General features: G+C 39.3%; 5 protein-coding genes across 5 annotated transcripts; 3 read left to right on the top strand and 2 right to left on the bottom strand.

Annotated features, from left to right (window-relative positions):
- The first annotated feature begins 2533 nt into the window (after positions 1-2533).
- On the top strand, positions 2534-3985 carry LOC114747484 (pathogen-related protein-like). The gene is made up of 5 exons (XM_028935818.1): positions 2534-2571; positions 2799-3016; positions 3132-3264; positions 3374-3675; positions 3754-3985. Exons 2-5 carry the CDS (start codon positions 2897-2899, stop codon positions 3895-3897), a joined length of 699 nt encoding a protein of 232 aa, XP_028791651.1. The 5' UTR covers positions 2534-2571; positions 2799-2896; the 3' UTR covers positions 3898-3985.
- Positions 3986-5890: 1905 nt separating this feature from the next.
- LOC114747475 (succinate dehydrogenase subunit 5, mitochondrial-like) lies at positions 5891-8296 on the bottom strand. The gene is made up of 4 exons (XM_028935810.1): positions 8022-8296; positions 6686-6996; positions 6404-6589; positions 5891-6137 (listed from the first exon to the last, which is right to left on the bottom strand). The coding sequence occupies exons 1-4, from the start codon at positions 8206-8208 to the stop codon at positions 6081-6083; spliced, it is 741 nt and encodes a 246-aa protein (XP_028791643.1). The 5' UTR covers positions 8209-8296; the 3' UTR covers positions 5891-6080.
- A 1322-nt stretch (positions 8297-9618) lies between these two features.
- Positions 9619-10709, top strand: LOC114747485 (probable carboxylesterase 2). The gene has a single exon (XM_028935819.1). It carries the CDS (start codon positions 9654-9656, stop codon positions 10617-10619), a length of 966 nt encoding a protein of 321 aa, XP_028791652.1. The 5' UTR covers positions 9619-9653; the 3' UTR covers positions 10620-10709.
- Positions 10710-11540: 831 nt separating this feature from the next.
- On the top strand, positions 11541-13107 carry LOC114747482 (probable carboxylesterase 2). Its single transcript, XM_028935816.1, has one exon. The coding sequence runs from the start codon at positions 11774-11776 to the stop codon at positions 12746-12748; it is 975 nt and encodes a 324-aa protein (XP_028791649.1). The 5' UTR covers positions 11541-11773; the 3' UTR covers positions 12749-13107.
- A 334-nt stretch (positions 13108-13441) lies between these two features.
- Positions 13442-14266, bottom strand: LOC114747480 (26S proteasome non-ATPase regulatory subunit 14 homolog). The gene is made up of 3 exons (XM_028935813.1): positions 14154-14266; positions 13913-14071; positions 13442-13588 (listed from the first exon to the last, which is right to left on the bottom strand). Exons 1-3 carry the CDS (start codon positions 14220-14222, stop codon positions 13499-13501), a joined length of 318 nt encoding a protein of 105 aa, XP_028791646.1. The 5' UTR covers positions 14223-14266; the 3' UTR covers positions 13442-13498.
- Positions 14267-15093: the final 827 nt, after the last annotated feature.

The following is a 15093-nucleotide window of genomic DNA, read 5'->3' as shown; positions in this document are numbered from 1 at the left end:
TATTCACCATCGACGACTCCTTAAAAATTGGATTTCAAAGAAAAAAACGATTTTCACCCTGATTTTCAATTAATTAATTAATTTTGAGATCATATAAAATGACCTATTTTAACACTATTTTCTCGTCCAATGTTGATTGGGTCTTGCGATACAGATCCGATAAGTATGATGTGGGCTGGGCATTTGACATGTTTCTACTACATAGACCATCTTCACGGGAATATGGCCCATCCAAATTTCCATTGGTGGGTCTAGAAAACCTACCCAATTAATCCCCGTTAGAGTAATAGCAATGTTAACCAATATATAGTTTGGACGAGGCCTGATGTGGGTTGGGTTAAGCTGAATGTAGGTGGAGCTATGAGTAAATCAAACACTAAGGCTGGCTGTGGTGGAATAATCCGAGACCATAATGGTAACTGAATCGCTGGTTTTACTCATTACATTGGAGTCTGTAAACCCTTTGAAGCGGAAGAATGGGCAATTTATAGAGGCTTGAAGCTAGCTTGGGAACTTGGATCGAGAAGAGTAATTCTTGAATCAGATGCCAAGAACCTTCTTCGCATGCTTCAGGATAGTCAACGCTACGGAAGGGCCAGCCTCCTCTTTTTCCAGATCCAAAACTTCATGTGTTGTCCTTGGGAATTAAAGTTACAGGTTATTTCAAGACAGCAGAACCAGATTGTTGATGCCTTAGCAACAGAGGGTCTTTCCAGATCTTCTACTATGGATTTGTGTCCTCCTCATTTACAGATAATTGTGCAGAAAGAGTCCATGGGATTCATTTCCCCTCCTACTTAGTTTACCTTAGCCGGGCTTTGCCCTCTCTTGTAACAAAACAAAAAAAAAACCTTGCCGTCCATTGTTTTTCAGCCGATCAACAAAAGAAGCCTTCCAAGAGTAGGCCAATGCTCTACGATGAGAGAGCACTAGAGACATCGCGTTTTCTGCAAAGATGTCAAGTTTCTAGCCAACTTTTTTTGTTTTTGATAAAAAGAATGAATTTAATACTACCTCATATATTTAATATAAGAATAGTTGACTAATTTAAATAAATTAAAAAATTAATTAAATTAGTTATTTGTAATAAATATGTGTTATTTTACCTAAAATACTTTTGCCAAACAAGTGTTATTTGATTAAATATTTAACCTATGTAATTACTATAATGATTACTTTTTTTTTTTTTTGATGAAATACTATAATGATTACTTTAGATCAACATAAAAAACAAAATAAATTGAGATTTGTATTTAATACCAAATTAAAAGTCAAACTAACTCTTATATTAAAAAACAGAGATAGTATTAAACGGCGAGAAAGACACAGTCTAAAACGAGAAAGCATGAGCCTACAAGATAGATCTATTACAAAAATATAAAACCTAGAAATTTCTTGCCAACTTGCTCTCTGCAAAACTCTACCACACGTCTCCTCTCAGCGCAAGCTATCTTGCTATTTGTCATTATTTGGATTCTTATCGTACGAGATTAAATCCGCACATATATTGCTGTTTACTTTTGATTCTAAATATAAGACCCTTATACTAACTAGTATAAATGTTTTATATTTAGGACCGGAGAGTAATTGACAAAGGTTTCAGAAGCACTTTTCCGCAAAACGAGATAATCTCCTCCACATATTTACTTCGTAATCCATAAAAACACTTCTGAAACCATGGTTTGATTTCTATCCAAACACACCCAAAGTCAAAGAACTACCTAAACTAAAACTTTTCCCTCAAGATTTTTCCTTCCTCAGTTTTGAATTCAATGTATTGTTATTTTTTTCTTAATTTTTGAATCAGGACTTGGCCGGACAAATTCATCTTGTGGCAATTTCATGAATGAAGTGATAACGCCTTTTCTTTGTTTTTTTCTTTTAAAAATTCTTATGCACCTTTCATGAATGCTCACCAGTCTGTCCTCGTATAGTCCTTGATATGATTTATAATTTTATATGATTTAGATGTGACCCCAAAAAAAAAAATCCCTAGGCAACTCGTTTTTTCAAAACTTTGACTGTCCTTCACTTTTAAACTATCCGTTCAAACTTTGTAGTGATGGCTCATATTTCCAATTTGGAACTTCATACTGTGATCAAATATGAAACAAAATTGAAGAGAAAAATCACTACTCTTAAAGTAGATCAGACATATGTGGATATAAATGAATACAAAAATTGTGGACCCACTATAAAATTTGGAATCAAGAAAATCGAGCATACAATGAATCTTCTCAATGATGTCCTAATCTTGGCTGGTTCTCGAATCCTGGTTGTTTCTTTCCCCTTGAGTAAGCTGTTCTCTTTCGGTTCCGTTTTCTTGGAATGTCCTAATCTCTTCGTCCATCATGTCATTATCTTCTTAATAGATGATGATCTCCTCGCCCATCACGTTCTCTTTCGGTTCTGTTTTCTTGCAAACTCCTAATCTCTTGGCCCATTATGTCAATGTATAACCTGCTGCTATTGCATCCATGATATCAGTGATTTATTTCTGTTCTATATTCTTTACTCTCTTCTGTTGTCATTAATTAAATATCCAGAATAAGTCCGCGCAATTTGTGGATAGTAAGATTTTGTGCAGACTATACACACTCGCACGGATAAAATCTTGTTATTTGTGACTATAAGGATTCTCACCCTACATGATAAAATAAGTTCTTGTTCTGTCATTTATGTGACCAAGTCAGAGAACCACCTAAACTAAAACCTTTTCCTTTCAGAATTCTCATGCCCCGGTTTTCAATTCAAAATATTATTGTTTACTTTTAAATTTTTGAATATGGAATCGGTAGGGCAAATTCATTTTGCATTCCTGCGTTGAAAAAGTTTCTCAGAGGATATTATAAAACCCAAACTTCAAGCCGCGCGCAACTCACTCTAGCGTGAAGTTATGGAGGACAGTTATCGCACTTTCTTACACGGAGATGCAGAGAAGAACATCGATTGGAGATTTGGTGCCCCTCCTAATTATGATGTTGTCAACAAGCTCTTCGAAGAAGGCAGAACCAAGGTGTCTCTCTCCCCCCCCTCCCCCCTCGTGTGTGTCTAGTGGTTAGAGCAAATATACCAGCTGGGAATAGCGAATCTGTTGATATCAATCTTATGTATTATGCTTTTTCTACAAGGTATGGCCTCCGGGGTCGTTGGAGGAGAAGGTGCAGACTCTCCTAAAGAATTGGGAAATGGAACTTTTCCACAAGGCAGATCCCCGCCAGTACAGATCAATGGACCCAGACAAATATACTTTCAGCCTAAACGGTAACATCGCATAAATAACGAATCAGCAGGATTCTATAACTGCAAACTCGAGGATTTAAGTTCAATATGTTGTGAAGCAAGCTTATTTTCGACTGATGACCATTCACAGGAAGGAAGCCTATAACTTTTGAAGATTTAATCAAGCTTGGTGGAGGGTATAACCCGCTACTGCAAACCTCCCTGCCAGACAAATTCAAGTTATACAATCCAGATGAAGAAACAGCAGAGTCATCTCACAAGGCTTTTACAACTACTTTCCCCCGAGGGTTTGCTCTGGAGATTGTCCACGTGTACTGTGGCCCACCAGTGGTTGTTTTCAAGTTCAGGCACTGGGGTTACATGGAGGGTCCTTTCAAAGGCCATGCCCCAACTGGAGAAAAGATTGAATTATTTGGAATAGGCATTTTCACGGTAATCAGCTTTACCCCAAGCTAGAAAACAAAGTGACCATGTTTCTTCTGTTTTAGTAATATCTCTTTGTGGTTACAGTTGGACGAGGATGAGAAAGTAATGAAGGTGGAGTTCTTTTACGATCCTGCCGAGCTGCTTGGACCTCTCTCGAAGGGCCCTGTCTCTGATGGCTCTAATGAAGATGCCGTTTCAAGCTGTCCTATCATGACGAATACTGGGTAGAGAACCCCACAAGTTTCCACCCAAACTTGAATAAATGATCTGAGTGCTTCAATCAGTTCAAGGTTGTTGCAGGATGATTATGTTTTACGACTGTATCACCTCCCTCCCACCGTCCAATATAATAAAGAATATATTGTGAGATATGCATTAGCTTAACTGCTTGACATTTAATGCGAAGAAAGTAGGAGCATATAAGTCAGAGGTTCCCGCTGACTTAGGGGGAAGCAAAATACTACCTCCGGTCCTAATTATAAGACATAGTTGACTTATTTGAGGAGATTAAAAAAGTAAGTTAAGTTAGTTATTTGTAATAAATAAGTGTTGTCATTCCTAAAATATCCTTGTTAATTAAGTATATTGGCTAGAACTATTATTATTAGAAGGACTATCTTGGAAAAAAATACATAAATATGAGAGAAAAATGGATTGGAGTCTTATAATTAGAACCAAACAAAAAGTCAAACGGGGTCTTATATTAAGAACCGGAGGTAGTACTTTTATTTTTGAGTCAGTCAACGGGTTTAGAATTCAACAAAGCGTATAAGCTCACGCTAAAGTGGATAATCGGTTTATCTCATTCTTCATCTTTTCATATCATTAATTATAGTTTATTTGCGCTGAAAATAAAAATTAAACAGTTATAGTTTTGACTATGTCGCTTATAGGAAGAAATTATGCACCACTGATAGGGAGTTAATCCAATTTCATGAGGAAGGAAAATCTAATTTGTTACGAGTAGGTGGGCTTACTATATTAAATCTTGCCCTATACTAATAAGACATGACGGAGTAAATTAGACTATTAGAGAGGATCTTGCTAAATGCAAATAAAGGATGCTAGAGAAAAGAAAATACAAACAAAATAAAAGGGTGGATATGAGACGTATAAATTTTTGACACAGACAGATTCTGGACGATTTTGTGGCGTATAAGCTATCGGGACTCTTCCATGAGGGCAATTTTGAACACAAAATGCATAGGAGTCAATTTCAAGACGATGCACAGGATAGCCGAAGCAACAACAAAGTTTTATTTTACTATTTGGGTTGTTAACGCCATTAAACTTCATTCAAGACCAAATATTTAGATATGTTGTTAATTAATAGATTTTAGCATTCTCTTTAACCTTCACCTGTATTTTTTAGAGAATTCCATACCATTCGATCAACCATTCCCATTAGCAGATTCAAAGATTTTCTTTACACGTGACCAAACCATCTTAAATGGTTTTTAACCTTTTTCTTATTGACAGCAGCCATTCCAAATTTTTTTTGTATATATTCATTACGAATTTTATCTTTTTTTGTATGACTATATATCCATCTTGACATTCTTATCTCAACTACCTTCACTTTATGTTTATGCAAACTGTCATAAAGTCTAATACTCACTACCATATAACATTGTTAGTTTTATAATAATACAATAAAACTTTCTTTTAATATTATTAGGTGCAACAAATTAGTGAAAATGGAAGTATTCCTTTGATGACACGCATCTATTAACTGTTATCTGTCAGATTAATAAGCGCAGCCCCGTCCACTTTGAAAAATGAACAAATCGATCTACTTTAGTACATGATCAGGGCCCTCGGCAAAACACATGGATCCTGAATCAGACTTTTATGCATTTGTCAACATATCTTCAGCCTTTTACCGATTTTGTGTCACCTTGAAGGCCAGTTAGCTTGGCGATTTTAGTTAGCTAGCATATGACCACCAAAGGTGGCTTCCAAGGTCAACAGAAGCGTGGATATACCAAGTTTTGTGATTTTATATAAATTCCCTTTTGGAATTCAGTTTAACATAAATTCCCCCTTTCTGATATCCCATTATAGATCAAAATTACCGGAGGCGAAGATTGTCGAAACTGTAACTTTCAACACGTGTTCATGGCCAGTTGAGACCATGAGTCACCACCAACGCAAGCCATAGTCTCCTCTAATTATTATCGAGGCATTCATATTGTTACCTTGCGAAAACAACAAATCAAACTGAAATAAGACATTGGTGAAGGATTACTGCAAAAACATTGCGAAGACATGTTGCTTTATTCTTGCAAAACCAATGCGCCCTTGTGTACATGCCATAAGAAGCTCAACAACAAAGTTTAGGAGAAAACAAATCGCACCGTCTGCAGATATGCAAAAGCATAACTTTAAACAGACAATTACATGGGCTGTTTCTATGCTCTCTGTTCAACATATGAACCTGCAAGTCCAGAAGTTCCAAGAACAGAAACCTGCAAATGAAAAGCCTGTATTAGACGGATAATTGGAATCTGTAGTCGTTCATAATACAGAAGACTGATTACATATATCTATTCAAAAATAAATGAAGAGGGACCAAAGTGATGATGATAAGACTCAGCTAAACTGCCTAAACATATTTCAAGGGGGGAAAAAAATGAAAAACTATCAATCTTGTAGTAGTGCCCAGTGCCCACTAACTTGGAAATATCATCACAAGTGCAATAGTGTACATTCAGAGGGCAAGAAATGAAGATACCTTTCCCCACTCAGAACCAAGGCCGCCGCACCTCATTTTCAAGTGGATCATCTTTGTGCCCAGTTCCATCTCCACCTTCTTCCGTAGATAGTTTTCATCCGGCCCAAACGAACTCAAATAAGTGTTGTAACGATCAAAAACAGTTTTAAGCGCATTCTTTATATGATCAGGTGCGGGCTTTGCATCCTAAAATGATCATTAAAATTTCAGACTATCACCATGGGAGAAGGGAAAGTTAATGCAATTATGTGTAACGTTGCAGGAAAATGAACATTTACATACCTCGCCGCTTAACCCAATGCTGTCGTCAATTTCCATTTTTAGGGTCACTAGTATCCCACTAAACTCTTCAATGGCTTCTGCAGCACGGAAGACATTTTCAACTATTTCCTTGCCAGCTTTGTCATCAGTATTTCCAGTTAATGCCGTCTTCACATCATAAATGACAGCATGGGGGAGCTCATCCCAATTTGCTGCCATCAAATCCTTGAAAGCATTTTGTAGCTTAGGGTCTTGAATTTCAGGCAAGTGGGTTACATGCTCACTATAAAATCGTACACTTCCCAAGCCTGTTGAGAGAGGAGACCTGCTTTCTGCAGATGTTTTCACAGATATCTAATTCAGCGTATAATAGCCACCTCTGAGTTTACCAATAAATCTGCAAGTCACATGCATGCAGATGCCAGGTTTTATAGCTATGATTTCACTCCCTAACATACTTCTTTAAAACAGCTGGTTCAATGTCCACCCTCACATTACCAATAACACAGATGATAATGTACTTTGTTCAGCACAACCGCAAAAGCAAGCTCATTAGCTGGAAGAATGGGTAAAGTTTCCCGCTGCAAAACCTACTAGTTATAATTTTAGGGCCGACAGCCTATTAGGGACAATTCCCTGAAGAAGTCGCAGAAAGAAACTGCCGACAAGTTGCTTTGGATAATAGCATAATCAGATTAAAAACCTAGAAAGTCAAAACAGAATTCCTACTTCATTAGAAAAAGGAAGAATGCAAACTTCTTTCCGACCGTAAGAAATTGGAATGATCGTTTACTCTCTCTCTCCTCCTTCTTCAAAAGCAATCTAGATCCATACAGTCTTATATGAAAAGCTTCAATTCTGGAATTATATGACAAGGTCATAGAAACAAGAAGCCATCCTACTCATGGTGCGAAGTATAATTGCATGACATGACTGTGTGAGGAAATCATAAATGTTATTCTAAAAAAGAGATATATATATATATATATATATATATATATAAAATGTGAATTTTAAGATGTTATTCATTTGTAAGCACCACGTTAGGATATTAAGTAACCAATCAGATATCATCACGCAGTGTGAAGGAAGCCAGAATCATTTTTCCTCATAAGAAATCCAATTGATTAAAAGGGAATATATATATGGCTGATCGAATCCCTCCTGCGATGAAAAATGTAATTTTGTGGACAAATTTCATCTTCAATAACTTCTTTTTAGAAAGAGGAATACCGTCCTACGAGTGGACTTGAGTCTATTCCAAAACAACATTTCTGCAAGAGCTGTAGAATATTAAAAAAAAAAACAACGAAAAGAAGTGCATAGAAATAAAAATACTGAACGATGAAGAGAGTACCTGTAGGGAGACGATCGGCAGAAGAAGATACATGAGAGGGAGATAGGTTAAAAAGGGTACGAGCAGCCAAATAGTCGCGGGAGTGAGTATGGCTGGTGCGTAGAATATGGTTATTGTTGGCAGATAAACGATAAGATCTGGAAGCCAGTGATCGGAAAAGTGATCTAAGAGCCGCCCCTTTCCCCATCTTTCTTTCCACTTCGCAATCCGATGGAAGTGCGAGGGCTGATTGTGAACAGTAAACCGAGCAGCGTCCCGTTTACTTTTCCGAGTTTCTCTGCAACATGGAAGTTCCCTAATTATTTTGGTAACATTTTTAAATGAGTAAAACTGGCCAAAAAAAAACTACCGAAATAAAAAAATTGTAAATAAACCTATGATAATATTAATATAGATTTTGATAATAATAGTATAAATTTTGATAACAATTATTATAAACCAGTCTGTGTATGTAATTTTTCTGTTTTAGAGGTCTTTTTTGCGATTTTTTTTTAAAATAATGCCTTTAAAAAATTCCAATAATTATTTTTGTATTAAAAACTATGAAACATCTTAAAAGAAAACTCAAATAATAAGTGCGGTATAACATTTAAATTTCAGAAGAAGTAGTGTTAAAAAAGTAACCCATTAAATTATATATATAAAAAAAAAAGTAACCAATTAAATTAAAAATTATACTAAATATAAAATAATAAATAAATAGCCCCGGCAAGGGGCAAGTGAGCTTGGGTTGGATCAGCCTTTCGGGCTAGTCAAACTTAAGTCCGGGGCCCAAAATGTGATCTTATGTATTGTTTCTTTGGATCACATTTTTATTGAACGATGTTTTGCCCTCCAACCCATTTTATTGCTTCTGCACTGCGTGGCGTTGCACCTTCACGGATCTCATTATCCTTTTTTTTTTGGGACCAAATCACGGATCTCATTTTCGCATCCTCAAGGGTCTACACATTTATACCCCCTCCTAGTGTATTCCATGAAGCTACTATGTTATGGCTCTTTTTTTTTCCCAAAATATCATATTATCACTATAAAATTTACATTAAACAAAGTGCATGGTTTGTTTCTGGAACAGAAACGCGAGGCACCCAAGTGCGAAGGTAATTATTTATTAAGAACAATGCACGTGCAGTGGTCAAAATATTAATAAAGACTAGGATGCAGCATAAAGGGTCGGAGCAGAGCGAGGGATATGGGCCGGGCCCGACACATCCAAACAATTCGCATGGAATGTCTCAGAGGGTCTGTGGGCCTATATGGCCTTTAATTTCTTGTTTCTTTGACAGTGGCTCTTCCTTTTCTTTCTTTCTGTTTTTTTTTATTTAAATTTTTTTTGCCCGGTACAATACGGTGGCTCTTGCTGAGTGCTAGCTGCAAAGAGAGCTGATTATCTTCGTAGCCGCAGAAAAACGATTTCATGATACGAAAAGATCGCCACATTACGAGTGAATATAGCATAGCAGCACATGATGAGTCGGTTTTACTTTCACTCTTGCTCATCCGCTCGATCATCATCGTCTTGCACGCTAACATTATCCACTCCACGGCCTCACGAAGTAGCTAGAGGACGACAATCCCTCCTGACGTTACTCCAACTCTCCAACCTCATCTCTGGACCCTCTTTCTCTCGCCATGGACTCTAGCTCTTCCGCTTCTCCTCATCCCGACGTTGTTTCCCAATTCACCGGATCCCTCCTTGTTGAGAGGTTCCGAGGCACCGATTTTGTTCCCCCCTCCTCAAACACTGTCGTCTCCTCCAAGGACGTCACCCTCCTCCCTCAATCCAACATCTCTGCCCGTCTATTCCTCCCCCAACACACTCCCCGCAACCGCAAGCTCCCTCTCTTGCTCTACTTCCACGGCGGCGGTTTCCTTGTCTCCTCCCCTTTCAATTCCCTCCACCACAACTACGTTTCCACTCTAGTCGCCAATGCCAACATCGTCGCCGTTTCCATCGACTACAGCCTGGCCCCAGAGCACCCCATCCCCGCCGCTTACGAAGATTCCTGGGCTGCGCTTCACTGGGTCGCATCCCATCGAAAGAGTCCTGGACCCGAGCCTTGGTTAAATGAGCACGCAGATTTCAGGAGAGTTTTCCTGGCTGGGGACAGCGTTGGCGCTAACATAGTTCATAATCTCGCAATGGCAGCGGGAAATCCCGACAACGAGCTCGACCTCGAGATTCTGGGCGCGGCATTAGTCCACCCATTCTTCTGGGGTTCGCATCCCACCGGGTCGGAGGCGATGGATCCGGAGAGAAAGGCGTCGGTGGATCGATTATGGCCATATGTTTGCCCATCCACGCCGGACCAGGACGACCCGCGGCTTAATCCGGTGGCGGAAGAATCCCCCAGCTTGGCGTGGTTGGGTTGTGGAAGAGTGTTAGTGTGCGTGGCGGAGAAGGACATACTGAAGGAGAGGGGGTGGCTCTACTATAACGCATTGAGTCAGAGCGGTTGGCTTGGGGTGGTGGAGATCCGTGAGACTCAAGAGGAGGACCACTGTTTCCATTTGGAAGATCTGGGCAGCAACAGGGCCCAAGATTTGATCCAAGGCCTGGCCGACTTCTTCAACAGAGATATGCCTCCTTTACTTTAACTTGCAACAATTTCTTGCACCAAGAAAAGAAAATCTGGCAATAATTTCATTCATACTTCTTTACGCTCTTGTCGGTCGCCGCGGAAAATAAGCGTATAATATGGATTACTAGTCAGACCACCTTCTCCGCCAATGGGTGCTTGTGTCGTCGTCCAGCTCAAAGTTCAAAGGCACTGCTTTTCCTGTGGGCCTACCTTGGATCAGAGGAAAGGCACGCGGCAGGGGCGCTGTGATTTCCATCCGTTAAACAACTATTTCCATTGATTAAACAAATAATTAACCAAATCTGGCTGCCCTGCTTGATCATTTGAATAATTTTTAATACGGTTCGTGCATAATCATTCAAGCGCAATGCATTTCACTTTGCTTCCACGCACGGTTCTTATTTGTTGTTTTCCAACTTGATATCTCAGTCGTCTGTCTGCTCAATCAACGCTTTCTGTTATTTTCAGCTGCATTTTGTTGATACAAGGACATATAAAATTCTTTTGTTCCCCCCACGTTCCATTTTTTTACTAACACTAACAACGTTGTCACAGAAATAATAAAACATACTGTATTAAAGAACAAAAAAGCCGTGCTTCTAAACTGCCTGCTTCAGATTAGAACCGCAGCTACTAAAAATTGTTCCCCTTGAATAATTCACGGAATATAGCCTGGAAATTCCCCATTTTCTAAATTTCCGCTATTGTCTAAATAAAGTAATCAAATTTACCCTTTTTCTCGATATTTTATTAAATTTGCAGAAGTAAGCGATAGTTCTTCTTTTTTTGGGAACAACGATGTAATTGATAGTTTTTTCTATTTTGACCTGAATTTAATAAATAGCTCACCAATGACGACCTCAGACCTCAAGTTATGTCATATTTTTAATTAAGTTATTGGTAAATCAACGCTCAAGATAGCAACTGCAAAATAAAATACCGCTCGTCCACTCAATAAGGAAAGGGGGAAAAAGAACTATTGCTAGTCATAACTGGCACAGCTCACAGGCACGGCAAGAAGGCGCAACCAAATCCTAGCCATCCATAAAGCCACTGACGTCTTTTGAAGAGTGGGAAATCTAAGACATAAAGTGCTTTCCTATCGCCGCTCCCGGCTTCGGCTTTCTGTTTTTGTCTCTCTCGTCCAGACTCCACACTCCCGTCTCCCGAATGGATTCAGGCAACCCAGAAATGTCGATCGAGGTTCCTCCTTACCTTCGAGTACGCAAGGACGGGAGCGTCGAGAGATTAGCCGGCACCCAAGTTGCCCCTCCGGGCTTGGATCCTGTCACCAATGTTATATCCAAAGACATCCTCATCATACCCGAAACCGGCTTGACAGCCAGGCTTTATCGTTCCAACTCCGTCGCCAAAACTCCTCAGAAGCTTCCTTTACTGCTCTACTATCATGGCGGCGCCTTTTGCATTTCTTCGACCTCCGATCCCTTTTACCATAACTCCCTCAACAACCTCGTGGCGGAGGCTAACCTTGTTGCTGTGTCTGTCAACTATAGATTGGCGCCAGAGCATCCTCTTCCAGCGGCATATGAAGACTCCTGGGATGCGCTTCGGTGGGTAGCGTCTCACGCCACAGAAGACCGTGAAGACCACGAAAGCTGGCTCAAGAACAACGTTGATTTTGACAGGGTGTTATTGGGAGGTGATAGCGCGGGCGCCAATATTACGCACTTCCTGGCCTTAAGGTTGCATGCCTCGGACCCTGTTCCTACAGAGTATTTCAAGGTTTCTGGTCTCGTTATGGTGAATCCTTATTTCTGGGGGAAGGAGCCGATTGGAGTGGAGATTACTGATACAACAAGGAGGGAAATGGTGAACAAGTGGTGGGATTTTGTGTGTCCATCGGAGAAAGGGAATGATGATCCGCTGATTAACCCGTTTGTGGAGGAAGCTCCGGCTTTGGAGAGGTTGGGTTGCAGTAGGGTGCTGGTCACAGTGGCGGAGAGAGACATATTGGCGGAAAGAGGGAAGCTTTATTATAAAAAATTGTTGAACAGCGGATGGAAGGGAAGGGCGGAGCTCTATGAGACTAAGGGGGAGGATCACGTGTTCCATATCTTCAACCCTAATAGCGACAAGGCCAAGAGCTTAATTAAACGCCTTGCTTCATTCATTAATGAACAATGAAGCTCCTCACCCGAAGCCAACTCTCTGCGAGGACCCCCGTCTTAAGGTCCCTAAATATAATAAAGGTCACCCCCAGTTCACCGGTTAATTCCAAATTTCGTCTTCTGGCTTTTAACGTCAGACCACACAGCTTGTCTTTACTTTACGTCCTTCCAATTGTTGGTCCGTAACCTTCCTTGTTATGTTCTTTTAGGCCATGTTCCATGCACTATCATCCTTCGTTTTCCAGCCGTGCTACAAGTTCTATGCCAGAGTTGCAGTTTTGAAATTTAACTTTTCAACCGAGTTTGTATAAGTTTGTTCGCAAGTAAACTTTCGTGGTGTTTTAGTTTAAAGTTTGAACTGTTGATCCACAAAAATGAACAGAGTAGTGCCGGATGATGAGATTCTGCAAGACTGCAAGTCACGTGTTTCTGTACATATTTGTGGGGCGTGCACCCTCAAGATAACTTGCCGAGAAATCCAATCTCTTGGAAAAAAAGTTCAGGCCAAAAAGAAAAGAATGATCAACATACTCAGGAAGGAAAAAAAAAAAAAAGGGGGAAAAAACGTAATATCTCTTGGCAGAAAAATTGAAACTTGAAAGGACCCGTGAAACGAATAAACGACTGCTGAACATGATCAGCAAGGTCATTGTATAGCGCTAACTCTAAAATACAACGGTATCTAGTTTCCCAAAGTTTGAACTTAGAAGACATCAAATTGGAAACGTGCTCCTTAAGGTGCTTCTTGTCATCTTGCCTGCTCACATCAGCAATTGCAATTTGCAAGCTTTTCCGGCGAAAGTTCATCCTCTTCTTGCACTGCCTTGTTGTACTTGATGGCTAAATTCACCATCTCCTGCATTACACAAAAACATCAAAAAGGATAATTAGCAACCATGGGTAGAAAAATAACTGGGAATAACAAAAATTATACCCAGCTTCAACTAATATTAAAAGATTCCAATGAATGAAAAAAAAAAATCTACGATATGCATAGAGTGATCAAGCCTATATTTGCCTCAGTGTAGTTCTCAAGCATGCGCTCACAATCAAAATGAGAAAAAGTAAAAGAAACAGGGAAAAGGGTCGGAGCAGGGAGAAGAGCAAAATGAATCAGAAAGAAAAGCACACGTTTATCTCTACAACCAATTTCAAATAAATATCAACTGGCCCGGATGGTCTGTTCATTAGTTTTAGAATGTGAACCAGAACGCCTGAGCGTCCAACCATCAGTCCATTTCTTATTATAAAGAATTAGCAACCTCCTATCTTCAAGCCCATTTTTCCTGTAATTGATTACTGTGGAATAATAATGTCGGTTCAAGCCATGGAGCAAAGCCTCGAAATGGAAATAATAAGTCACTAGAGAGTCAAAGATTAACAAGCGAATTGCTATTGAAGAGTTTTTGCATATAACTCACTTGTGTGGATGGCTTATTAGGATGACTGAGGTTAGATGTTGCTTGCCATGGTTCCTGACGCATCACCATAGTTTGTGGATTGATAAGCCTAAAAGCATCAATCACTATCTTGCCTTAACACACTGAACAGGATCAACCACCACATCCACAACACGTTGATTTAAAGCCTCAAAACTCTGTATTAGATAAAGCATGGAAACAGATTGTGCATGAGTTTCTGAAAACAGCAAAGCTATACTGAGAGTTTTCATATCCTAGTTTGCTAAATATGTCAATTGTCCCCAGAAATTATATTTATGTTTCGTTCTTGTAGCTTATTTACAAGTATAGCCTTATTTGTCCATCAAAATTATATACGTTAAGTTGCTTTAAAATTCAAATACAACAATTCATTCCATTACATAAGAGTCGTCCATATAATACATGTATGGAAAAATAAGTCATAACCCGTTGTGTATTTATGCCCACTCCAGAAAGCCAACAACCAGATCCAGGATGGAAATAATACCACCCCACAACCATCTATGGTCTACAACAAAGTGCTAGTTTAATTAATTGGTGTGACTAGACTGGCATCTAGTACGATACATGTATAGAACAGGAGTAAAAAGCGAATGTTCACTCATAAATGTTGCCACCACTTTAATTGATGGGTTTTGAAATAAAGGGCAAGATTCAACAATGTTATGTAGCAAATATCTTTCTGTGTTGTTGGCTAGAAGTTCAAGCCTAATTCTTCAATGTTAAGGGTAAGGATGAGCGAAAAATTATGAAGGGAGATTGAAACAGAAGAAATGCTTAAAAATAATTCAGGGCAGGTAGCCAGTAATTGATCTGGTCTATGCCAAAACTTCCCGAAACAAAAATGAAGTGCAAAATTGTCGCAACAACAAATTCAAAGGCTCATAAATTAACATAAAAGTTTCAAGAAATCAAAGGA

Source organism: Neltuma alba, unplaced genomic scaffold, assembly GCF_004799145.2.
Source record: "Neltuma alba isolate B1F8T4 unplaced genomic scaffold, ASM479914v2 tig00005338_pilon, whole genome shotgun sequence".
NCBI lineage: Eukaryota > Viridiplantae > Streptophyta > Magnoliopsida > Fabales > Fabaceae > Neltuma > Neltuma alba.
Note: the sequence above shows the minus strand (reverse complement) of the source record. Positions and strands in the feature narration are given on the sequence as shown.

Excerpts from the sequence above, each read along its gene's own strand:
- LOC114747475 (XM_028935810.1), bottom strand. The coding sequence starts at position 8,208 with ATGGGGAAAGGGGCGGCTCTTAGATCACTTTTCCGATCACTGGCTTCC. Across the intron at positions 6,997-8,021 it reads TGCCGATCGTCTCCCTACAG|AAAGCAGGTCTCCTCTCTCA; the intron begins GTACTCTCTTCA and ends AAACATCTGCAG. Across the intron at positions 6,590-6,685 it reads GCATTGGGTTAAGCGGCGAG|GATGCAAAGCCCGCACCTGA; the intron begins GTATGTAAATGT and ends TGATCATTTTAG.
- LOC114747480 (XM_028935813.1), bottom strand. The coding sequence starts at position 14,222 with ATGGTGATGCGTCAGGAACCATGGCAAGCAACATCTAACCTCAGTCAT. Across the intron at positions 14,072-14,153 it reads CTAATAAGCCATCCACACAA|GCTTTGCTCCATGGCTTGAA; the intron begins GTGAGTTATATG and ends TTCCATTTCGAG. Across the intron at positions 13,589-13,912 it reads ATTCTAAAACTAATGAACAG|GAGATGGTGAATTTAGCCAT; the intron begins ACCATCCGGGCC and ends TGTGTAATGCAG.
- LOC114747484 (XM_028935818.1), top strand. The coding sequence starts at position 2,897 with ATGGAGGACAGTTATCGCACTTTCTTACACGGAGATGCAGAGAAGAAC. Across the intron at positions 3,265-3,373 it reads ATATACTTTCAGCCTAAACG|GAAGGAAGCCTATAACTTTT; the intron begins GTAACATCGCAT and ends GACCATTCACAG. Across the intron at positions 3,676-3,753 it reads TTGGAATAGGCATTTTCACG|TTGGACGAGGATGAGAAAGT; the intron begins GTAATCAGCTTT and ends TTGTGGTTACAG.
- LOC114747485 (XM_028935819.1), top strand. The coding sequence starts at position 9,654 with ATGGACTCTAGCTCTTCCGCTTCTCCTCATCCCGACGTTGTTTCCCAA.
- LOC114747482 (XM_028935816.1), top strand. The coding sequence starts at position 11,774 with ATGGATTCAGGCAACCCAGAAATGTCGATCGAGGTTCCTCCTTACCTT.